This window comes from Rhinoraja longicauda, chromosome 1 (genome assembly GCF_053455715.1).
Source record: "Rhinoraja longicauda isolate Sanriku21f chromosome 1, sRhiLon1.1, whole genome shotgun sequence".
Lineage (NCBI taxonomy): Eukaryota > Metazoa > Chordata > Chondrichthyes > Rajiformes > Arhynchobatidae > Rhinoraja > Rhinoraja longicauda.
Genome location: NC_135953.1, coordinates 25,640,639 through 25,666,351, shown reverse-complemented (window position 1 = coordinate 25,666,351; position 25,713 = coordinate 25,640,639). Strand labels below are relative to the sequence as shown.

General features: G+C 42.5%; 1 protein-coding gene across 1 annotated transcript in view; it reads right to left on the bottom strand.

The window, feature by feature from the left end:
- dcc (DCC netrin 1 receptor) overlaps positions 1–25,713 on the bottom strand; it is a 1,038,091-nt gene that overhangs the window by 163,155 nt on the left and 849,223 nt on the right. The window contains exon 12 of the mRNA XM_078421445.1: positions 18,767–18,816. Coding sequence (XP_078277571.1) covers positions 18,767–18,816 — 50 coding nt within the window. The remainder of the gene's footprint in view (positions 1–18,766; positions 18,817–25,713) is intronic.

Sequence of the window (25,713 nt, the reverse complement as noted above, 5' to 3'; positions counted from 1 at the left end):
TGAGGGAGTGCAGCAGAGGTTCACCAGTTTAATTCCCAGGATGGTGGGACTGACATATGATGGAATAATGGGTCAACTGGGCTTGTATTCACTGGAATTTAGAGGGGATCTTATGGCATCATATCATATTCTTAAAGGATTGGACAGGCAAGATGCAGGAAAAAATGTTCCAGATGTTGGGGGAGTCCAGGACCAGAAGTCACAGTTTAGGACTGAAATGAGGAAAAAAAATTTCGCCCAGAGAGTTGTGAATCTGTAGAATTATCTGCCACAGAAGGCAGTGGAGGCCAATTCACTGGATGTTTTCAAGAGAGAGTTAGATTTAGCTCTTAGGGCTAAAGGAATCAAGGGATATGGGGAAAAAGCAGGAACGGGGTCCTGATTTTAGATGATCAGCCATGATCATATTGAATGGCGGTGCTGGCTCGAAGGGCCGAATTGCGAACTCCTGCACCTACTTTCCTATGTTTCTGTGTTGGTCGGTGTGGGCAAGTTGGGCCGAAGGGCCTGTTTCCACACTCTATGACTCTATGACAAGGTTTGTGGCTTTGGCTGGAGTGCAACTTGTCATGGGGGCTAGGGGGTGGTCTGACCAACACAGGAAATTGAGATGTTAACAGTCAAATTATGAAGTATGTGTGCTAAGTCTGTTATTAAAACTGATGTGGAAGGAACTTGAGCTAAAATGACAGCAGCTCCTACAATAAAAATAATGCAGAGATGGATATATTCCCCCTAGAGCTGATGCTGTGTTTTGCTGTGACCAAGTAAATAAATGAACAACTGCATTCTATAAAAGTGGCCTCTACTGAATTGAAGTCACAGCACGAGGCAAAGCACAACTTCACTAACTGCTGCAGGTGGCATATTGAAATGCAATATTAACTCTCCATTTGCATTTCAATAACGAAAAAAATGGTCCCAAAATTTGCATCAATGCCTTTTAACACTTCAGTTATGCATTAGCAGCATGTTTCCACATTAAAATGAGAGGAGGGGGTGGTGAAAGCAAGACTGTGGCAAGCAAACAGCTTGCACTCTGAATTTGTCTAATTCTCACATCTCAAAGAATACCAGATGGTAGAGTGTGCTCCAGAGCCCAGATGTTTAGAGAAGAATGATGACACCTCATGGTTCATCTGAGAACAGCCAAAACAGATGCAGTGGACTGCAGTTAATGGTTCACCATTCTCAGCCCTTTCCCTGCTGTCACACTGGGTTGACAATAACGCCCACTACTAAGCTGACCAACCCAGCCCAGCTTTGCTGAGCAACGTTATATAATTCTACAGTTTGGCACCCACTTATGCAAAGCAGCTCCCTGCGTGGGCCCTCAGGTGGTGGAGGCAGAAACTCATGCAACATTTAAGAAGCATCTGGGTGAATAAAAAGAACCTTCTGCACCCTTGAGGTCGGCTGCAGGAGGCACGCACCCTGAGGAACAAGGCCAGACGTGGAGAGGGACATCGGTTCATGGGGTGACCGGATGGAGACGATTGCTGCAACGGGCCTTTGTAGCCAGCTGCAGCCGAGACTGTAAAATGGTGCCAAAATGGTTCCTTTTGCATATGGGCTCAATGGGCTGTCCTTAGCATTCTGTGCTAACTGGGTGATTGTGCTTTTGTACGGGAATAATTTTGCTGAGCTGTATACAAAAAAATTATTTCACTGTACCTGGTACACAAGACAATAAATAAATCATTGAACTATTGAATCACGGAGGTGGAGAAAGCTATCGACCTAATCTGGGTAAATTGAATTACTCAAGATGGGTATGATGGGCAACGTGGACCTGATGGGCAGAAACACCTCTTTTTGTGCACTTCAATATGACATGATGGCTAAAACATTTGTTGCAAGCATCAGACTTCCCAATGCTTCAAAACTTCAGAAATTCATTTTATAATCTTGAAAGCCTTCTGTAAGGTCTGGCAGAAGAAATGTAAGGGCCAGGTGAATGTCAAGTTACATATAGGACTTGAAGACGGTAGGATCGTTCTTTTATAAAAAAGTCAAGAGAGGATTTAAGGAGCCATTCAAAAGTAGGCTGAAACTGCTTCCATTAGAATATAACAGACAGTTCCAGACATCAAGATTTGGATTTGTGATAAGAATAGTTGATGAGATAAGTATAATTTTTTTTATTCAGGGTGTTGTCACGATTTGGAATGCAGTATCTGTAAAGCTCATAAAGTAATCGAAAATGCACTGTCTGAAAAAGTAATTGAGTCACAGAGAATTTGGTCCAGCTTCTTTGTAACTGTCCCACATATCATGGCTGCAAATCATCTCACACTACACATTTGTACCAACTCCTTAATTACACCTGAGTTCCAAGGTACAGGAGGCTATGATGGTAACCATGTACCAACGGACCTGCTTCTGAATGAATGAATGAATGAATGAATGAATGAATGAATGAATGAATGAATACTTTATTGTCACATGTGACAAGTCACAGTGACATTCTTTGTTTTGCATACCCAAGGTATGCAAAGAGTCTCCACCTAAAGGGCAAATTTACAAAGTATCCTGTGCCAGGTCCTCCTTTGTTCTTCCCCCCTCCTCTCTCCATCCAAGTGGTCCCCCCACACTGGGTCCACCTTTGCTCTTCCTGCCCCCCCCCCCTCCCCTCTTTGTGGCCAGTGTTGTATGACTCCATGATTCTGCAACTCTACATTGCCACACCAATATCACATAATGTGATTGTCTTAGTTTACGTGGTTGCTCCATGGTACTCCATGACTGACACGCCACTCAGTACTTCATGATGAAAAACCACCACCACCTTCTCATCAATTCTTCTTGGCCCATTATCTCACTTATCCTGAGTAAAAACAATATAGTGGCTTGTTTAATTCTCAGTTCAACAGACAGTCAGCATTTGGAAAGACAAGGATTGATAAAAGAAGGATAGTCAGCATGACTTTCTGCATGGGAGAATATATCTCATGAACTTGATTATTTTTTTAGAAGAAATGTCTAAGTGGATACAAAAAGTAGATGTTGGCTACATAAACCTTAGCAAAGACCCCACATGGTGAGCTGGTCTGGAAGGTCAGGTCACAAGTGATCCAGGGAGAACTAGCCAACTGAATACAAAATTGGATTGGTGGAAGAGGTTACAGGGTGATTCATTCATATTGGAGATCTGTGACCAGTGGTGTTCCACAGCGATTGATTTTGGGGCCACTGTCGTTTGCTATCTGCAGTCATAATTTGGAGGACAATGTTATTAGTGTGATTTAAGTTTGTGGATGGCATCATAATTGGTGATGCAGTGAGCAGTGAATAAAGTTATCCAAGGTTACAAGAGGATCAAGATGAACTGGGAAAGTGGGCCAAGGAATTTAAAACAGATACACTTGGTTCTTGCATTGTGATAAGCTAAACCTGTGTAGGACTTACACAGTAAATTGTAGGGCACTCAGGCACACCATTTAAGAAACATTTCAACAGGTACATGGATGAGATAGGTTTAAAAGGATATGGGTCAAAAATAGGCAGGTGGGACTAGGGTAGATGACGCATATTGGTCAGCGTGGGCAAGTTGGGCAGAAGATCCTATTTTCACACTGTACGACTCTTTCAGAGACCAACGGATGCAGGTATATAGTTCAATTAAGTGACCACACAGGTATACACTGTGGTGAAGAAGACATTTGCCTTCATTAGTCAGGGGATTTTGTACAGGATGTGTCGGAAAGAATTGCAGATGCGGGTTTAAATCAAAGGTAGACACAAAATGCTGGAGTAACTCAGCGGGACAGGCCGCAACTATGGAGAGAAGGAATGGGTGACGTTTCAGTGAAGAAGGGTCTCGACCCGAAACGTCACCCATACCTTCTCTCCAGAGATGCTGCTTGTCCCATTGAGTTACTCCAGCATTTTGTGTCTACCTTTGATTTTGTACAGGAATTGGGATGTCATGTTGCAACTGCAAAGTCATTGGTGAGTCCACACTTGAAGTATTGGGTACATTTCTGGCCATCCAACGAGGAGCAAGGATGGCATTTAGCTGGAACGGGTGGAGAAAAGACTCATGAGGATGTTACCAGAACCGGTGGACTTGGGTTACAAGGACGGGCTGGACAGCCTGATAGAATTTTTCATGGCGCTTAGGAGTCTCAGGGGTGATCTTATGGTGATGTATAATGTCACGAGGGGTGTTGATAAGGAGGGGGTTGAATAGTCACAGCATTTTCCTAGCACGGGGGAGCATAAAACTAGAAGGCATTGATTGAAGATGAGAGGAGAAAGATTTAATAGGAACTTGAGGGGCAATGTTTTCACACAATGGTGGGTGTATGGAACAATTCGCCAGAGGAAGCTGAAAAAGCTGGTACAATTATAATGTTTAAAAGATATTTGCATAGGGATATGAAAGGGAAAGGCTTAGCAGGATATGGGCAGAATGCAGGCAAATGGGACTAGCTCAGAATGGCATGTTCCCGTGCTATAAAACATGCCTCTAGGAACTGAAGGTGTTTAACAACCAATGGACCAGCTTATTATTCATGGAATTTACATTTATGTGAGTTGTTCCCAAGTGATTCTTTTCCTGGTCATAGAGAGCCCAAAATTACTACGCGTCGTCTTAGTGATTTCATGGAGCATTAGATGCTGGAGGTATACCAGTAGACAGATGCTTAACATAAATCCTAGTAACTCTTTTGGCGAAAGAGACACAATATTCTCTGGACACACAGGAGCACAATTCAGGTGTATTCTCAATGGTCAGCTGGCACATCTTTGCTAATGTGGCACACTTCCACTAGAAAACAGCAACAGTAGAAAGTAGAATGCCTGTGGTTTTGTTGCCCTGATGGTCAATTAGATTACAACCCCTCCAGAATCTTTTCCATACTCTTCAGTTTAAAAGCATTCAACATGGGACTAGTTTGCAGCATGCGATTGGCAGCAAGAGGCAGTTATGAGATAGTGGCCTGAAGAGTTTGTTGGAGATATCAGAGGTGAGGGAGAGTACAGAAGTAGTGAGGGAACACCACAGGCTGGGAACATTGAAGTCATCCAAAATTTAACAGGATTTCATGACAGCATTTTTCTTCTGTTTCCAACCTGACAGCAGTCAAATTACTTGGAAATTCGGAAGGAATAAGAAGACAGCAGGTTAAAGATTGGCAGAAGAGGGAAGACACTGGGAAAGGGAAATGGTTGATGTCTGTGCTTAGGAGGAATAAGAAAGGTGTTCCTAAGGGAAGATGGCTGGCGATCAGGGTCTAGAGGACAATTTAAATGCATAGGAATGCTCTTGGGAAGAAAGAAAGTCAGAGATTCAATCTCTTACAGGAAAACAGAGATTAACACAGTATCGTGACTGTATATGGTGGATGTGAATGGGAGTGTTGGTATTGGAGGTAGTATTGGTAATGGTACTGTGTATTATGTCACATGTACTGAGGTACAGGGACAGACTTAGTTTTGCATGACATCCATGTTGATCATACTGTACATGAATGTAACAGGTAGTGCAAAAGAGAAAAGAAAATTAAACAGTGCAGAATATATATATTGCAGCTACAGAGAAAGTGCAAGTAAGAGAAAATGCTGAAACAAGGTAGAATGGAAGATAGGAATACATGCTTAGCATATAGAGGTCCATTCAAGAGCCTAAATAACAGCAGAGAAGAAGCTGTTCTTGGATATGGTGGAATATGCCTTCAAGTTTTCGTATCTTCCGCCCACAGGCGAGGGGAGAAGAATGATGGACCAGGGTGATAATGTTGGCTGCTTTTCCAAGGCAGCAAGAATATAGTTGGTATCGAGAGGGGAGGCTGGTGTGCATGATGGGACAGAGCTGTGTGCTCAATCAACTCTTTGCAGTTTCTAGCGGTCTTGGGCGAAGCGGTTGCCAAACCTGCCAGCAATGCAGATAGATAGGATGCTTTGTATGGTGGAGAGAAAGGATGGAGTAGTACCCAGCAAATGACAGGGTGATGACCAGCGACTGACAATTGGCATTCACAGCAGACTGGGCAATAGTACAGAAGAAAATACAACCCTGACAGTGAACACTGAAGCTCCTGGGCATTGTGATTTCATTCCAGATGAACTATGGGCTGATGGATTCAATTTAGTATGACAAGATGACTGCCAGATTTTGAGGCAGCAGTTGAAGAGAAACAGATATGACAAGGGATTTTAGAAAGGGTACCAAGAGCTACTTTTAGCTGCATGGCAGTGAAGGAGATTTCGGATCAGTTAAGATAACCAATATGTTTTCCTCTGAAGTTAAAAAGCCGAAGAAAATTAGGCAAGGAGCAGTCAGATCAAGTTGAAACCTGTTTTTCTTCATAAAAGAGTCAAGAATATTTGTCATGTGTACCATCAATGGAACAATAAAATCCTTACTTGCAGCAGCATAACATGCTTGTCAACGTAATGTGCACAGATAGTATATAATAGAGTCATAGAGTGATACCGTGTGGGCCCAACTTGCCCACACCAGCCAACAAGTCCCAGCTACACTAGTCCCACCTCGCCTACGTTTCGTCAATATCCCTGCTGCAACATGACCTCCCAAAACACCTGCAATATGACCTCCCAACTTCTATACTCGATACTCTGACTGATGAAGGCCAATGTGCCAAAAGCATTGTTGACCACCTTATCTACCTGTGACTCCACCTTCAAGGAACCATACACCTGCACTCCCAGATCCCTCTGTACCCAGAATCCTATCATTCCTGCCCATGGTAAACTTCCCACAATGCAACATCTAATTTTTCTCTGCATTAAATTCCATCAATCATTCCTCAACCCACCTGGCCAAAGATCCTGCTGCAATTTTGCACAACAATTTTCACTATCTGGAAAATCATCCACTTTTGTATCATCTCCAAAGTTGCTAATCTTGTCATGTATGTTCCCATCCAAATCATTCATATAGATGACAAAACAGTAATGGGCCCAGCACTGAACCCTGAGGCACACCACTAGTCACAGGCCTCCAGTCCGAGAAGCAACCTTCCACCGTCACCCTCTGCTTCCTTCCATGAAGCCAATTTTCTATCCATTCAGCTATCTCCCCTTGGATCTCATGCGATCTAACCTTCCATAGCCTTCCATTCAGAACCTTGTCGAATGCTTTGCTGAAGTCCATATATACATCTATAGCTTTGCCCTCATCAACCTTTTTGGTCTTTAAAATACTCAATCAGATTGGTGAGGCAGAACTTCCCACATGCAAAACCACGCTGTCTATGCCTCATCAACCCATGTCCATCCAAATGCCTGTATATCCTATCCCTCAGAATGCTCTCTCACAACTTTCTAACTACAGACATTAAGCCCACTGGCCTACAGTTCCCAGCATTTCCCCTGCAGCCCTGAGAACTACATTGTAATAATATACTAAAACATTTCACTAAATGAATAACCACAATAATAGAGTTTAAAAAAAAATTGGAGCTGAAAATGGACCAAATTAACAATTTGGATTTGCGAGGAGATGGTGAATTTTGCTGAAAGCAACTCAGGGAAAGAAGGACAGAAGAAAATAGGAGCAGGATAAGTCTATTCAGGTCCTCAAACCTGCCCCACCATTCTATATGATCATGGGTGAATTATGTTGTCCCCAACTCCTCTTCTGACCCAGTTCCCCGTAACCTTTAATTCTTTGGTCTTTCAAATATTTATCTATCTACTCCTTAAAGATATCTAATCATCTGGCCTCCACTCTCCTCAGGGGCAAAAAATTCCAGAGACTCACTGGGCTCTGAGAGATTTTGAGGAGTTGCAGTAAGTCATAAATGTTTGAAACATAGAAACATAGAAAATAGAAGGTATTTATTTCACAAAATGCCGGAGTAACTCAGCAGGTCAGGCAGCATCTCAGGAGAGAAGGAATGGGTGATGTTTTGGGTCGAGACCCGAAACGTCACCCATTCCTTCTCTCCTGAGATGCTGCCTGACCTGCTAAGTTACTCCAGCATTTTGTGAAATAAATAACTTCGAATTGTACCAGTATCTGCAGTTATTTTCTTAAACATGGAAAATAGGTGCGTGAGGAGGCCATTCGGCCCTTTGAGCTAGCACCACCATTCATTGTGATCATGGCTGAACGTCCACAATCAATAACCCGTGCCTGCCTTCTTCCCATATCCCTTGATTCCACTAGCCCCTAGAGCTCTATCTAACTCTCTCTTAAATCCATCCAGTGATTTGGCTTCCACTGCTCTCTGTGGCAGAGAATTCCACAAATTCACAACTCTCTGGTTGAAAAAGTTTCTTCTCACCTCAGTTTTAAATGGCCTCCCCTTTATTCTAAGACTGTGGCCCCTGGTTCTGGACTCGCCCAACATTGGGAACATTTTTCCTACATCTAGTTTGTCCAGTCCTTTTATAATTTTATATGTTTCTATAAGATCCCCTCTCATCCTTCTAAACTCCAATGAATCCAAGCCTAGTCTTTTCAATCTTTCCTCATATGACAGTCCCGCCATCCCAGGGATCAATCTCGTGAACCTACGCTGCACTGCCTCAATTACAAGGATGTCCTTCCTCAAATTAGGAGACCAAAACTGTACACAACAGAAGAACCTCTTTACTCCTATACTGAAATCCTCTCGTTATGAAGGCCAACTTAGCTTTCTTCACTGCCTGTTATACCTGCATGCCAACTTTCAGTGACTGGTGTACAAGGACACCCAGGTCTTGCTGCACCTCCCCCTTACCTAACATAACACCAGTGAGATAATAATCTGCCTCCTTGTTTCTGCCGCCAAAGTGGATACGCTCACATTTATTTATATTGTACTGCATCTGCCATGCATCTGCCCACTCACTCAACCTGTCCAGGTCACCCTGCAACCTCCTATCATTCTCTTCACAGTTCACACTTCCACCCAGCTTTGTGTCATCTGCAACCTTGCTAGTGTTGCTTCTAATTCCCTCTTCCAAATCATTAATATATATGGTAAATTGTTGTCGCCCCAACAGCGAGCCTTGCGGCACTCCACTCGCCACTGCCTGCCATTCTGAAAAGGACCCGTTTACTCCTACTCTTTGCTTCCTGTCTGCCAACCAATTCTCTATCCATGTCAACACCCTACCCCCAATACTATGTCCAGAACCAACCTGATTTTCCCCGTCTACATGCATATTGAAATCCCCCATCACCACAGTGGCATTCCCTTTCTTACATGCCAGTTTTAACTCCTGCTGCAACTTACACCCTACATCCGGGCTACTAGGGGGTCTGTAGATAACACCAATTAGTGTCTTGCCTTTACAATTCCTCAACTCAATCCACAGTGACTCTACCTCATCAGTCCCTATGTCGCCCCTCGCAAGGGACTGAATTTTGTCCCTCACCAGCAGAGCTACCCCACCGCCTCTGCCCACCTGCCTGTTCTTCCTATAGGACGTATAACCCTGAATATTAAGTTCCCAGGCCCAATCCTCCTGCAGCCACGTCTCTGTAATCCCCACAATGTCATATCTACCAACCTCTAACTGAGCCTCAAGCTCATCTACTTTACTTCTTATACTTCGCGCATTCATATACAATACTTTTAATTCCTTACTCATCTCACCCTTCTCATCGATCCCTATTACACTTGCTTATATGTGCTTCGTTTGATACTGCAGAAGATAAAGAACAGGGATAGAAGCTATTATTATGGAAAGGTTTGGGGGGAAACAAAGGCCATGTAGTGGATCATGCAGCCCACTGGCACTGTGCCATGGGCACAGAGCATGGCAATTATAATCATGAAAATCAGAGAAAATGTACAACGCAAGCCATTTGGACCATGATGACCATACCAGTTGACCGGCTAGTTGTAAATTAGCAGTACAGCAAACAATAAAATCCATGGAATGGGATCCATGGCTTCGCTTTGAATAGTTTGGAAGGCAATGATCAGAAGCTGACACATCAAATCACAACTTAACACTGAGCTGCTTGCAGTTGGTGCAAATGGCTATGCGATAAATACTTTTTAACTTTCGGCAAATTAAATTCTGACATAAAGCCATCGACCTAGAACATTAGCTTCATTCCCCTCTGCGGAGAAGCTGCCTCACATGCTGAGAATTTCCAGCAATATATTTTTGTTGTTCTTGCAGGATAAATAGTGTTTGGATCCAGGAGGAAATCAATTAGCCTTAATCAACAGATTCAATGGGTTGGTACTGCTGTGCCGGTCAGAAGGATAATGACAAAATAAACTATCAATGCAATGTGCTGGGTCTCATCACCATCAAAGAATTCACTTCCAAACACCTGCCCTGATATCAGTTGAAAACAAAGATAAATTAGCAAACCAATAACTACACACCATGGAACTCCCATCAATAGCATTATGAAAAATCCTCAACCCACTCCCTCCCACACCTTTGCACACCAACCAGTTTAGTTTTTGTTTTTAGTTTTAGAGATACAGCTCGGAAACAGGCCCTTCGGTCCACCGGGTCCGCGCCCACCAGAGATCCCCGCATATTAACACTATCCTGCACACACTAGGGACAATGTTTACATACACCAAGCAAATTTACCTACAAACCTGTACGTCTTTGGAGTGTGGGAGGAAACCGCAGATCTCGGAGAAAACCCACGCAGGTCACGGGGAGAACATACAATCTCCGCACAGACAGCACCCGTAGTCAGGATCGAACCCGGGCCTCCGGCGCTGCAAGCGCTGTAAGGCAGCAACTCTACCACTGCGCCACCGTGTCGCCATAGTGGTTTGGGGCATTATTATATTCCTATTTTCAGCTTCCCAATGTCATTTCTCCATATTAATGCATGGCCAACGGAGAAGCTTCTTAAACTTGAAAATGCAAGAGAAATTCCATTATCACAGTTGCAAAGGATCGGGAAAATTTACAGTGAGGCCCTACAGGTCAATCAGCAATGGTTCAATGCAAATTTGAATGGTATTTTTTGGGTTGCTGCATGCAAGAATTCTTCATTTGGCTGCTTTGTCAGGTTGAGAGGACTTAATTGTTCGTGGATGCAGCAAATGCTGTGTAGCTGACTCCAGACTGAAACTCGTGCCAGTTGACAGCCTAATTGCAAATTAACAGCCCAGTAAACACTAAAATCCATGTTATGGGATCCATGCCTTTGCTTTGAGTAATTTGGAAGGCAAATAGGGGTTAATTGATGCATACAAAATACCCGCAAATCTCCTGCATTTACTCTCCAGTGGGCTTACCATTCTACCTGGAAAGGTATTGGTGGCCCACCATAGTTACTGGACCTAAATCTTCCCCCTTGTGAAGGACTTTCACAAGAAGTCTGCAGTGGTTTGAGAATGTGAATCTCCGCCTTCAAGACATTTAGGGATGGATGATAAATGATTGCCTTGCTGGTAACATCTCAAAAATGAACAAAATAATCTTTATGAGGTGCTTTCTTCAAGGTTTAGATTTAGATTTTAGATTTAGAGATACAGCGCCGAAACAGGCCCTTCGGCCCACCGAGTCCGCGCCGCCCAGCGATCCCCGCACATTAACACTATCCTACACACACTAGGGACAAATTATTTTTTTTTACATTTTACGCACTCAATTAGCCTACAAACCTGTACGTCTTTGGAGTGTGGGAGGAAACCAAAGGTCTCGGAGAAAACCCACGCAGGTCACGGGGAGAACGTACAAACTCCATACAGACGGCGCCCGTAGTCAGGATCGAACCTGAGTCTCCGGCGCTGCATTCGCTGTAAGGCAGCAACTCTACCGCTGCGCCACCGTGCCGCAGTTAATGGTGAATGGCATAATTTCAATGCCAGCTTCAAAATGTGGCCCATGATGTTATGGATTCTGAGCATTTTTAGGATTACCACACTGAAAAGCTTGTGACCTCTCTGATAACACAGCTTCCTCCAAATCATTCGCAGCAAAAGCATTTGGTCAACATGTGAGATATAGCAACTCTTCCCATACTGAGCCCAGATTATTTCAGAGCCTTTTATTCATTGCATTTGTAGTCGTATTTTCTTGCAGCCTGCAAATAGTTTGTTTTCCTGTGCAATGTGAACAAAAAACCTGCTGTGAGATCTCCACTAAAAAGCCACATTACACTGTTTGCAATGAATTAACACATGAAAGATTGACTCAACTATTCTCTTGACAGATGCCGACCAACCTGCTGAGTGCTTCCGGCATTCACTACTTCTGCTCCACGTTTGTTTGGGATATTTATGAAAGAATGCTCCAGGAAACACAAACAATGAGCATGTCTCATCTAAGAATTTCTACTGTGTGACATTATCTATATATACATTGGATCTCCTGCTACGTTGCTCCCAGCTAAACTGCTTTGCAGGCTTTGGTTCACATTACCAGCTATTGTAAGGTGAAAGTAGGAATGAACACTGCAAAATTGAAATAAACACAACACAAACACAAAATATGGGACACATTGAAGTACCATTTTTTAAAACATACTTAGTAATCTATTAGAATTTCCCTTGTCGGATTTGTACCTGCGAGATCATCTTAAAAATGGTTCATGCACAAACCTGTTGTAAGATAATGCCATAACAAGGACCGTGGAGAACAATGACACTAATAGCCTGCCTTTGAAGTGAAATTATAACGTTAATAGATAAACAGGGCAAGAAATGAGAAGCACAGTTCTATATACACATTTCCATGCCAGATCAAGTGCAGATACAAGACAACAACATCATAATTTGTTTGAAGAATGCATGGTCTGTTTGTTTCCAAAGTTTATATTGATTCTCATTGTTCCCTGTGGCTCCCAACATATCTCATCTGGATCTTGCTGGCAAGGATGGCCCTGAAACTGAGCAGTAAGCTCAAAAGTGACAGGAGTAGAATTGGGCCATTCGGTCCATCAAATATGGCTTAAACATTCATAAGGACATAAGGTCATAGGTGATAGGTGTAGAATTAGGCCATTCATCAAGCCTACTACGCTATTCAATCATGGCTGATCTATCTCTCCCTCCAAACCACATTCTCCTGCCTTCTCCCCATAACCTCTGAAACCTGTACTTGACACAGGGTGAAATTTCACCTCCCACTTTGTCATGTGTCAAACTGTCAAGGACCTGCAATGCTACATACTATTATCTGATTTCAAATGAATGGGGGCTTGTGATCTGGCACAGATTTTGGGATCAGATTCCCCAATATGTACAGGGGTTCTCCTCTCCCATCATACATGAGGCCCTCACTCATGTCTCCTCGTTACCCCACAGCTCTGCCCTTGCTTTCCCTCCTCCAAGTTGTAACAGAGAGAGTCCCCCTGGTCCTTACCTTTCACCCCATCAGCCGTCGCATACAGCACATAATCCTCCAAACTTTTGGCCACCTCCAACGGGATCCCAACACTAGTCACATCTTCCTATCTCCACCCTTTTCTGCCTTCCGCAGAGACCATTCCCTCCACAACTTCCTGGTTGACTCATCCCTTCCCACCCTTCCCACCCCCTCCCCAGGTACCTTCCCCTGCAACCGCAGAAGATGCAACACCTGTCCCGATACCTCCTCTCTCGACAGTCCTTTCAGGTTAGGCAGAGGTTCACTTGCACCTCCTCCAACTTCATCTACTATATCCGTTGTTCAACATGTGGACTCATATACATCGGTGAGCCCAAACGTAGACTGGGTGATCGTTTCCCTGAACACCTTTGCTCAGTCTGCCTGACCTACCTGATCTCCCGGTTGCTGGACACTTTAATTCTCCTTCCCATTCCTACACTGACCTTTCTGTCCTTAGTCTCCTCCATTGTCAGAGTGAGGCTAAAAGCAAATTGAAAGAACAGCATCTCATATTTTGCTTGGGCAGCTTACAGCCCAGTGGTATGAATATTGATTTCTCTAACTTCAAGTGACCCCAGCATTCCCTCTCTCTCTATCCCTCCCCCACCCAAGTCACACCCGCTTCTCATTTTCACCCAACAAACAGCTAACAATGGCCTATTTCCTTTGTCATAGTTACTTTTTTGCATATCTTTAATTCATTGTTCTTTATCGATCTACACCATCATCTATATCTCTCATATCCCTTTCCCGTGACTTCAGTCTGAAGAAGGGCCTCGACCCAAAACATCACCCATTCCTTCTCTTCAGAGATGCTGCCTGTCCCGCTGAGTTACTCCAGCTTTTTGTGTCTGTCCCAATATGATTAATGGGGAATCTTAACATGCTCCAGCTCTGCTATTCGACTTCACGAGTTGTCCAAGAGGCTGGGTAACCAGTGATGGAGCTCAGCTAGAAGACTGGGACTTCTCTATTCTTGGGAAATAATCCAAGTCACAGAGAAATCGCCATCACTGACTCCAAGAGCATGACTTCTACCATTCTAGGAGCATAGCAGAGAAACAACCAAGATACTTCTCACCTTCAATCATCCAGGAAACCAGATAATAATGGATATTTTTTTCATTTATCTACCATAGAGGTATACAGGAGGTAAAGACAGCCACTGATTGAGAAAAAACCTTGGAAGCCTTCAGATCCATGTTACAGTTACCATATATCCAATATCAAATTATATACTACACCAAATTACTGCTCTCTAAGAGAAATCTAATCAAGTTACATGTGCATGAATCATTTCTACTTGTTTCTGGCATCTCCCAAGAAAGACATTTCCATCGCATGACCATTCAGTGAGTCAAATGTTGGCCTTAATATTTAAAGGTTGGTAGAAAACAGAAGAACGTAACAAATAGGTGGAGGAGCACACCATACACCTATAATGCCCACTCTACCATTCAACAAAGCTATGGCTAATCTTATACTTTATGAAATATTTTCTGCCCTTTTCTTAATTTCCAGAAATGTATTAATCTTTGTTTTGAATGCATTTTAAGACTAGCCCTCCACGGCCCTATGGGAAAGGGAATTTCAAGAATTATTGCAGTTCAAGTAAAGACATTTCTCCTAATTTCCACCCTAAATGCCCTACCACTTATTCAGAGACTCTCAAGATTCAAGTTTGGTGGATCTTTATGCACTCCTTACACATATAGCATGTAATGTAGACATGAACTCTTGTGTACTACCTCAGTATAATCTACTCTTCTTATATTCTTGTACTTGGGTATATTTGTAAGAGTTGTATGCAAAAAAACAAATTTCACTGGACCTAGGTATATGTGACAATATAGTACCATTGAACCATTGAACAAGTCCAAAAACTGGCAAGGCCAACTATGAGATCCAATAGGCCTTGGCAGAGAGAGTAAAATGGTTGCCTAGTCTATGCCTGGTCTCACCGATGTAAAGGGCACCACGCCACCCACAACCACCCTTTTCCATTCTTTTCTCACATGCTACAATCAGTCTGAAGAAGGGTGCCAACTCAAAAGTCATCTGTTCAGTCCCTCCACAGATGATGGCTGTTCTGCTGAGTTCCTCCAGAAGGATCCCAGCCCATGGATGATGTGTATGAAGGAACTGCAGATGCTGGTTTTACACCTAAGATAGTTACTAAATACTGGATTAACTCAATGTGTCAGGCAGCATCTCTGGAGAAAAGGAATAGGTGACGATTTGGGTCGAAACATCACCTGTTTTTCTCCAGAGATGCTGCTTGACCCGTTGAGTTACTCCAGCATTCTGTGTCTATGTTTGCCAGGGATGTTGTCTGACCACCTGAGATACTTGTGAATTTTGTGTCTTACATTGGTAAACAAACAACTACAGTTCCTTGTTTCTATATTTTGACTCCTCCAACACTTCGTGTTTTCCACAAGATTCCAGCATTTGCAGTTCCATGTGTTTTTCAATTTATCCAACTGCTCCTCATATTAGTCTCTCTGGTTATTCTTCTCAAATGTCCTCACTGGATTAGCGAACACCCATGACAGAGCCAGAACTGTGCCGGAGGTTTGTTAAGCACCTGTGTGGCTGCACCAATGATTTATGACCCGCTGGTATTGCTCTCACCACTTCAGCTCAATATTGACATCAAACACATGCCCAGCTCGCATTGCTTCAATAACACCAATTTATTGTCAGTGCAGGGGCCCTGATCCCTTTGATCCGACAAAGAAAGTAATCAGGTGAGGACAAGCTTGAAATTAAAGAATTGATGCTGCAGAGTTGCAGAAGATTAGGGGTAAAAAATCCACTGAAACCAGTAACTAGCTAAATCATTCAATAATAGTAGAGAAGTTAACACATCACAACGGCACTCATCATTCTATTTCTTTTCTGGTATATATCAACTTCCCCTCAAGATATTGTTTCTCTGCTTCAAACAGGAGAATTGCAGAATTGATTTCTGCTTTCAGCTGCCCCCTCTTTATTATTTCACACTCATTGTGGTGTTGTTAATAAATTGGAGAAATAGATTGTTTTTCCTTTATATTGATTTTTTTTTAACCTGCACCATGGAATTTTAATCAGCGTCTCCTTTTCTCCACGTGGTCATGCAAGTGTTGCCTGAAGCCTCAAGCAAGAGAACTTGGGTATTTCTTCCAAGGGAGCCTCAAAGAATCATTTTTACATTAATCTTCCCTCCAGTATAAATTTCACCTCCAAGATATTTTGCCAAAGTAGATTAAACCTGAAATGCATTTAAAATAATTAGATTCCAATTGCATGCCTCTCTGATCTAAAAAGTAAATGGTCTTACTCACTTGCTGTTTAAAAATTCTCCAATAAAAGAAGCTGTCGTACTTCAAAATAGGATTACTATTTTTAATCCAGAAATTTGTATAGGTAAAGGATGTATCATTTGCTTTCAGGTCTCTTGGCAGACCAATTATAATAGCGTGCCTTAAACCCCAAGCATTGAAGTTGAAGAAGTTTAAAATCAGCATAATGCTTCTGATGAAAGTCCTGATGAAGGGTTATTGAGTTGAAACATTAACTCTCTCTTTCCCAGTGTCTTCTGACTAGCATTGTATTATTTTTATTTCAAATTTCCATGGCTGCAGCTTTATTTTTTTATAGAGAAGAGCTTACTTTAGTTTAGTTCAGGGATACAACGTGGAAATAGGCCCTTCAGCCCACCGAATCCACGCTGAGCAGCGATCACCTCTATACTAGTTCTAACCTGCACGCCAGGATAGAACTAGTTTAGGGGTGTATATACGAACCACCCCTATAAATTGTCATAATTTACAGAAGTCAATTAACCTACAAACCTGCATGTCTTTGGAGTGTGGGAGGAAACTGGAGCAAACTGGTGGAAACCAACACGATCACAGGGAGAAGGTACAAACACCTACAGACAGCATCTGTAGTTAGGATTGAACCTGGGTCTCTGGCACCCACTTGCTTCTTGCTTCTCCTTCTTTAAACCTTGCTTCAAAGCTATGAAATGGAAATGTTATCTCCACCTGATGGCACCACAGAACAGACTGAGAACAGCCAGAAAGTCATGGATCAGATTCTACAAATTGTCAGAAACACATGCGATGAAGTCTAGGAGTAACTCAAAATATTTTCAGATTTGACACGAATGGAAGTAATGATAATGGGATCCCATCTGTTGTCCTTTCATTCTGCGAATATACCTGGACTGATTTTTGGAAATATTCGTCAGGGGGTGATCGAAAGGCCTAGTGTGAAACGGGCAATAGAACCATGAAAATGCAGTCCCGATTAAGAAGGGAAGCGACCCACAGCTTCTCCGTGAAGAGTTGGAGATGTGAGAGTGAGACATCAGAGAAAAGAGCAAAGTTAGCTGTGTTGCACATCTTGCATAATGAACACGTTTTCGTTAACAGAATGAACTACCTTCTTTCCTCTTCGTGTTGGGAACTTGGCTTTTAGTGCAGCATCACGAAAGACAAATTACAGAAATTGATGATCGCTGACATATTTTTTGCCAGCAGCGGCCATTTAATGGCATCACTGCTTTGCAATGTGGCTTTATAGGTTCCATTTAAAATTAAATTCAGAACACAGCCCTGAAATAATTTCATGGACGTCAAAGAAATTCTCTTTATGGTACGATATGCCATCCTTCCAGAATGTAAATTAAAAATCCACCTATATTCAGGAATCAAGAACATTCACTTTGTTTTGTATCAATGTCAGTTCTTTTAACTGTTTAGTTTAGTTTAGTTAAAAGATACAGCATGGAAACAGCCCATTCAGCCCTCTGAGTCTATGCTGACCAACAATCACCCGTACATTAGTTCTATCCATCACAGTCGGAACAATGTGCAGAAGCCAATTAACCAACAAAACAGCATGACTTTGGAGTATGGGAGGTAACCGGGGAACCTGGAGAAAATCCACTTGGTCACAGGGAGAACGTACAAACTCCGTACAGACAGCACCCATAGTCAAGATCAAATCAAAGGCAGCAACTCTACCACTGCTCCACTGTGCTGACCCTATCTGTCCTAATGGTAAGTATGGTGGTGTACTTCAGAAAATAATAGCAGTTAAGAATTCACTTAACCAAACATATATAAGTTTGACATGTTACTACGTGGATGTTACAGCTATGAGCCAGTTACTGTCCAACACAATTGCAATGAACTTGCTTATGAAAAGACATCCCAAATGCACAAAACTCCTTTGACAAACATTAATATCTATTGAGAAGTGTCAATCAAGTATAAGTAAGAAAGTTATCAATTCCAACTACAATAAAGGTCAATTCTTAAGTCCTCCGGGTCAAAATACCAACCAATTTAATTAAATATTTAATGGCATGAATGATTTTACTTCCCACTGCAGCCCCTTCACACACACATATTGATTGCTTTTCCACATTTCTGCTTTTAAGCGAAGTCGAGCACTTTTCATGAGGCTCCATGCAGCAAAAAAATGCGTCAAAATAGGGTTCCATACTCACTCGTGAATTTGCTACCTCCAGCGAAACATTTTGAGGCGATGCACTGGGCACTGCAAAAACCAGAAGAGAAGCAGAACGTTAAAGAAACCGAGGGGAAAGCATTAAGAGCATTATCCATATTAATCTGTCCGAACAGGCCAAAATCAAAAAAATAAACGATTCTACCAAGTGGTTGCAGAGCTCCATGGCTTTCTCTATTTACTCAATAACATGTGGTCATTTACAGGATGGAATGATTTGGCGTGCCACTCAAGAAACCAGTCATTGGACGGGATGTTTTTAAAAGTGTACTGAAGAAAGCTCAGGACGTGTACGTCCCCATTAGAGTGAAGGGCAAAGCAGGCAAACGTGAGGAAGCTTGGCTGATGAGGGAAATTGAGACGTTAGTCAAAATCAAGAAGGATGCATGGGACAGGTATAGGCAGCTGGGATCAAGTGCATTCCTGGAGGAGTTTTGGGAACTAAGGAGTACACTAAATGTGGAAATCAGAAGGGCGAAAAGGGGCCAGAAGATAGCTCTGGCGGGTAGCATTAAGGACAATTCAAAAATATTTTATAAATACATAAGGGGGGAAAGGGTAACTAGAGAGAGATTGGGACCTCTCAGGAGTCAAAGCGGTCACCTCTGTGTGGAGCCACAGGAGAAGATCAAGGTCCTAAATGAGTATTTCTCCTCTGTATTTACCGAGGAGAAAAACTGTAGGATGGAGGAAATTGGAGCAGTCACTGGAAGTGGCTTGAGCACAGCCAGGGTTACTGTCGAAGAAGTACTGAAGGTACTGTCGTATTTGAAGGTAGACAAGTCTCCAGGGCTTGATCAGATATATCAGAGGACATTGTGGGAAACTAGAGAGGAAATTGCGGGATCCCTGGTTGAAATTTACGAGTCATCCTTAAATACAGGAGAGGTACCGGAAGATTGGAGGGTGGCAAATGTTGTGCTCTTTTCAAGAAGGGCTGCAGGGAAAATGTTGGGAACTACAGGCAGGTGAGCTTAACATCTGTAGTTTGTAAGTTACTGGAGAGTATTCTGAGGGATAGGATGTGCAGGCGTTTGGATGGGCAAGGGCTGATTAGGGATAGTCAACATGGTTTTGTGCGTGGGAGGTCGTGTCTCACAAATCTGATTGATTTTTTTGAAGACGTGACCAAAAAGGGTGATGAGGGCAGAGCTGTAGATATTATGTACATGGACTTCAGTAAGGCATTTGACAAGGTTCCACATGGTAGGCTGCTCTGGAAGGTTCGATCGCATGGGCTCCAAGGAGAGATAGCTGAATGGATAGCAAATTGGCTCCATGGAAGGAAGCAGAGGGTAATGGTAGAAGGTTGCTTCTCGGACAGGAGGCCTGTGACTCATGGTGTGCCTCAGGGTTCGGTGTTGGTTCCGTTACAGTTTGTCATCTACATCAATGATTTAGATGAGAATATACAGGGCAAGATTAGCAAGGTTGCTGATGATACAAAAGTTAGTGTTTTTGCAGAAAGTGAAGGTGGTTGTGAAAGATTGCAGCAGTATCTGGATCGATTGGCCAAGTGGGCGGAGAAATGGTTGATGGAATTTAATGCAGAAAAGTGTGAGGTGTTGCATTTTGGGACGTCGAACGAGGGCAGGACCTACACAGTAAATGGTAGGCATCTGGGTAGTGTTGTGGAGCAGAGGGGTCTAGTAGTACAGGCGCATGGTTCTTTGAAGGCCGAGTTGCAGGTAGATAAGGTGGTCAAAAAGCTTTTGGCACTTTGGCCTTCATCAGTCGGAGTATTGAGTTTAGAATTTTTGAGGTCATGTTGCAGTTGTATAAGATGTTGGTGAGACCCCATTTAGAATATTGCGTTCAGTTCTGGGCACCATGTTATAGGAAAATTATTGTCAAACTTGTGAAGGGTTCAGAAAAGATTTACAAGGATGTTGCCAGGACTAGACGGTGTGAGCTATAGGGAGAGGTTGAGTAGGCTGGGTTTCTATTCCATGGAGCGCAGGAGGATGAGGGGAGATCCTATAGAGGTATACAAAATCATGAGAGGAATAGATTGGGTAGATGCACAGTCTTTTGTCCAAAGTAGGGGAATCGAGGACCAGAGGACAGAGGTTCAAGGTGAAGGGAAAAAGAATTAATAGGAATCCGAGGGGTAACCTTTTCACACAAATGATGGTTGGTGTATGGAACAAGCTGCCAGAGGAGATGGTTGAGGCTGGGACTATCCTTTCATTTAAGAAACAGTGAGACAGGAACATGGATTGGGTAGGTTTGGAGGGATATGGACCAAGTGCAGGCAAGTGGGACTAGCGTAGCTGAGACATTGTTGGGCAGTGTGGGCAAGTTGGGCTGAAGGGCCTGTTTGCACACAGTATCACTCTTTGACTCTATGACTTCAATAAGATCACTCCTCATCCGCCTGCGCTCCAAGGAATAGTGTCCCAGCCTATTCAACCTCTCTCTATGGCTCAGACCCTCTAGCCCTGGCTACATCCTTGTAAATCTTCTCTCTACCATTTCCAGCTTGACAACATCTTTCTTATAACATGGCACCCAGAACTGAACATAATACTCTAAATGTGGCCTCAGCAACATCTTATACAACTGCAACGTGACCTCCCAACTTCTATACTCAAAGTCCCCAATGGAGTTTGTGTATAACTGCATGTTCTAACCTGCAAGAGTCAAGAGAGAGTCAAGAGTGCTTGATAGTCATATGTACTTACAGCAGGATAATGTAATCCTTACTTACAGCACTATAACACTGCGCTCTTAAGGATGACTGTGAGAGGCGCCCCCAGGGCACAAATGTTAATGGGTGAGGTGTGGAGAGGGACAACATTATGCTGGATAGGAAGGCAACAGCTGGAGGCCCTGCTGCAGCCTGGGGCTCGCCTAGATTGTGCACTGCTCATAATACCAAGAACGCGGACTGGACTTTAAAAATGGTGCCAAAACCTGGGTCTTTTACATATGGTCTCGGTAGACTATTTCTGCCAACTTTGCTAATTGAGGATTGTGCTTCGGTGTGGCAATACTTTACTGAACTTTAAGCACAAAAATGTCACTGTGCATTTGCACATGACAATAAAGCACCATTGACCATTGATAACAGGCCAAGAAACACAATGCACATGGATAATATGTAATAAACAAAATTAATCAATAAATTAATAACCACAATACTGGAGCAAAAAAAATAATCCATCCAACATTAAAGAATGTTTGACTATCTGGTGAAGAAAGGGAGGATCAAAATCAATCTCTCGCCAAACAACTCCAAAATCATTATATTCTCTCTATCAGTTTGATCTTTATGGTCCTTAATACCAATCCTAACCAGTTATCAATCCAGATTTAAAAAATATTGACAACCATGTGGAGAGTCTTATCATATATGCATTTTATTTTCTATATAAAAGGAAATATCTTACATTGATTTAATCACAATTTTGATTAACCACAAATTTCAGCTGAGTGGTAGGCACAGAGTCACACAGGATGGAATCAGGCCCTTTGGCCCAACTTGCCCATGTTTCCCTCTAAACCTTTCCTATCCAAATTTGATTTACTTTTAAAGTAAAGCTGCTTTTGACACTTTGAGAAATGTGATTATTTAGTGCAGCTTATTTCAGTTTATTTTCTGGAATGAACCGAAACAACTATTTCTAGTTTGTTTGTTGCCACTCTGGAAATTCAATACGGAATTTCTGAATTTTCCTCGCAACATGATCTTCATGTTCAACACAGGTCAAATGACACCATTACCGTCCAAAGCACTGTTTGGAGGTTTAACTAGGAAGTTAGAACACGGAGGCCTGGAAAGAGGTTGGTGTCGTGGTATTCTTCTCACGCTACCTGATCCAAATCGATTTTGTTTCTCACAGTAAATTGCATTTCTGTGAGAAATCATTCCGTTTACAAAATGAGAACCTCCTTCCTAGGATACAAAGTGCCGGAGTAACTCAGCATGTCAGGCAGCATCTCCGGAGGACATGAATCGGTGATGTTTTGGGTCGGGACCTTTCTTTCAGTCTGATAAAGGATCCCGATCCAAAACATCACCTTTCCATTTTCTCCAAAGATGCTGTTTGATCTGTTGAGTTAATCCAGCTCTTTGGGTCCTTTTGTGTAACCAGCATCTTCAGTTCTTTGTTTCTATAACCTCCTTTCTAGGACATCTCAAAACCTCCCAGCAGTAGGTAGGCAGCTACACAGGTTTCAGCCCCAGTAACAAAAAATGAAGTGTCATAGACTCTCAATTTAAAGACAACACTGTCAACAGCATAACTCTTCACAAGGAAATACCAAGATTCCCAGGAGACTTCATTACTTTACAATTTTTTCATCCTTTATTCAACCAACAAAAACATTTTGAAAAATGTAGTTCGTGAGAAATAATGTTGTGTTAAACTCAATGATAAATCCTTCAGATAGCATAAATATGGGGCTCCAATCTCTCCACTGAACGGAAATGCTGAAACACTGCATGTCTTACGGTTGTTCCGGAGCAAACAAGGCCTCGTGCCGAAGACTTTTTTGAAGATTTTAGTCGCAGTCATACTCCCGGAGAAGTTATTGTCTTCACTCGTTTTCACGTAGGCCACAGCTAACAACGGCCTGTTTCTTTTATCATCGTTACTTTTTTGCATATCTTTCATTCATTTGTTCTATACTGTATCGCTCTACATCACTGTCTATATCTCTCGTTTCCCTTTCCCCTTGTCTCAGTCTGAAGAAGGGTCTCGACACGAAATGTCACCTATTCTTTCTCTCCAGAGATGCTGTCTGACCCACTGAGTTACTCCAGCTTTTTGTGTCTATCTTTGGTTATTGGTATGCTGGGCACCAAATATATGGCACAACTTTTGCTGCAAATTTCATGGACCCTACTTTGGCACATACATTATGTCAATGTTATAATGGATTGCTGCTTAATTGATAGATAATCTAATTTAACATCTTCATAAAATAAATAGCAATTGGTCTCATGGATGTCAGCTATCTATGGTAGATGTCAAATATATGGACACACTTCCTGAGGAAGTGGTGGAATCAGATACAACTACTATGCTTTTAATGGGCCGAATGGCCCAATTCTACTCCTATAACTTGTGAAGGCATTTAGATCACAACTTAAATAGTAAAAGAAAAAGTGCTGGAGTAACTCAATGGGTCAGGCTGCATCTCCGGAGGGTATGGGTAGCTGACGTTTCAGGTCGGCCCCTTCTTTGGACACTTAGATAGGCAAGGCGTAGATAGATGTCCTGAGGCAGGCAAATGGGGTTAGAGTAGCTTGGCAAAAAGGTCACCAATGGTACCATTGAACCATTAATGATACTTTATTGTCACATGTAACGAGCTGCAGTGAAATTCTTTTTTGCATACAGTTCAGTAAAAATGTTACTATACATGAGCACAATCTTATTAAGATTACGCACCAGTATAAAGGAATACCGAGACAGTATACAAGAGCCACCAGATTTTGGCACCATTTTCAAGTTCAAGTTTTTGTAAGTGCAGAGTTCTTAACTTCGCCATAAAGGCCCGTTATCCTGGTGGCCCTGCAGCATAGACATGACAGGCCGAAGAGTCTGTTTCTATGCTGTATAATCCCATGACTTTATAAGTCAGTTCACAAAAGGACGACTGGATATGAAGAATGAGACAACAATAGACAATAGACAATAGACAATAGGTGCAGGAGTAGGCCATTCAGCCCTTCGAGCCAGCACCGCCATTCAATGCGATCATGGCTGATCACTCTCAATCAGTACCCCGCTCCTGCCTTCTCCCCATACCCCTTCACTCCGCTATCCTTAAGAGCTCTATCCAGCTCTCTCTTGAAAGCATCCAACGAACTGGCCTCCACTGCCTTCTGAGGCAGAGAATTCCACACCTTCACCACCCTCTGACTGAAAAAGTTCTTCCTCATCTCCGTTCTAAATGGCCTACCCCTTATTCTCAAACTGTGGCCCCTTGTTCTGGACTCCCCCAACATTGGGAACATGTTATCTGCCTCTAATGTGTCCAATCCCCTAATTATCTTATATGTTTCAATAAGATCCCCCCTCATCCTTCTAAATTCCAGTGTATACAAGCCCAATCGCTCCAGCCTTTCAACATACGACAGTCCCGCCATTCCGGGAATTAACCTAGTGAACCTACGCTGCACGCCCTCCATAGCAAGAATATCCTTGACAGGCCGAAGAGTCTGTTTCTATGCTGTATAATCCCATGACTTTATAAGTCAGTTCACAAAAGGACGACTGGATATGAAGAATGAGACAACAAACGAATCTATTGACCCCAAAGGTCATTAAAACTCAGGACGAGTTGGTAAACAATGCAGCAAGAACTAATCCTCAGCACTAATAGGCAATAAAATGGTAGAACTCTAATCTGTAGAAGGAGTTCACAAAGCGGAATAGAATTGAGTAACAGGATCATATAGATTAAGTCTGGAAGGCAAGATAAGGCAGCTGCCGTGCAAAACTCAGCACAAGAAGACAAAATGGAAAATCAAGGGGGGAAGAACCAGATGATAGAACTGTTTATCATAACCACGGTGATAGATGCTGACAGGACATGACGATGGAATAATTAACAAATACTTGAAAGTTTATCGACGTTTTGGTTGAGAAATTAGGCCATTGCAGCAATGTGATTAAAAAAAGTTAACGACTTTATGCAACAAGCAATCAATAAAGTTGGCTAAATGAAAAGAGTGATGGACTGGTTAACCAAGGTAGATGATCATATAGATAATGAAAATGGACACTCCAGCAGCACACATACTAATCTTCAGTCCAATACTCCAGCAGTCAAAGTTATTCCACACTCTACCCTACGTTGTGCAGTCCCAAATAGAAATTGCTTTTATCAATATAATTAATTGACACTCATGTAACTTGCTCTTTTTTTTGCTCTTATGTATATCAGTGAAAGCCAACAAAAAGACAATTGCTA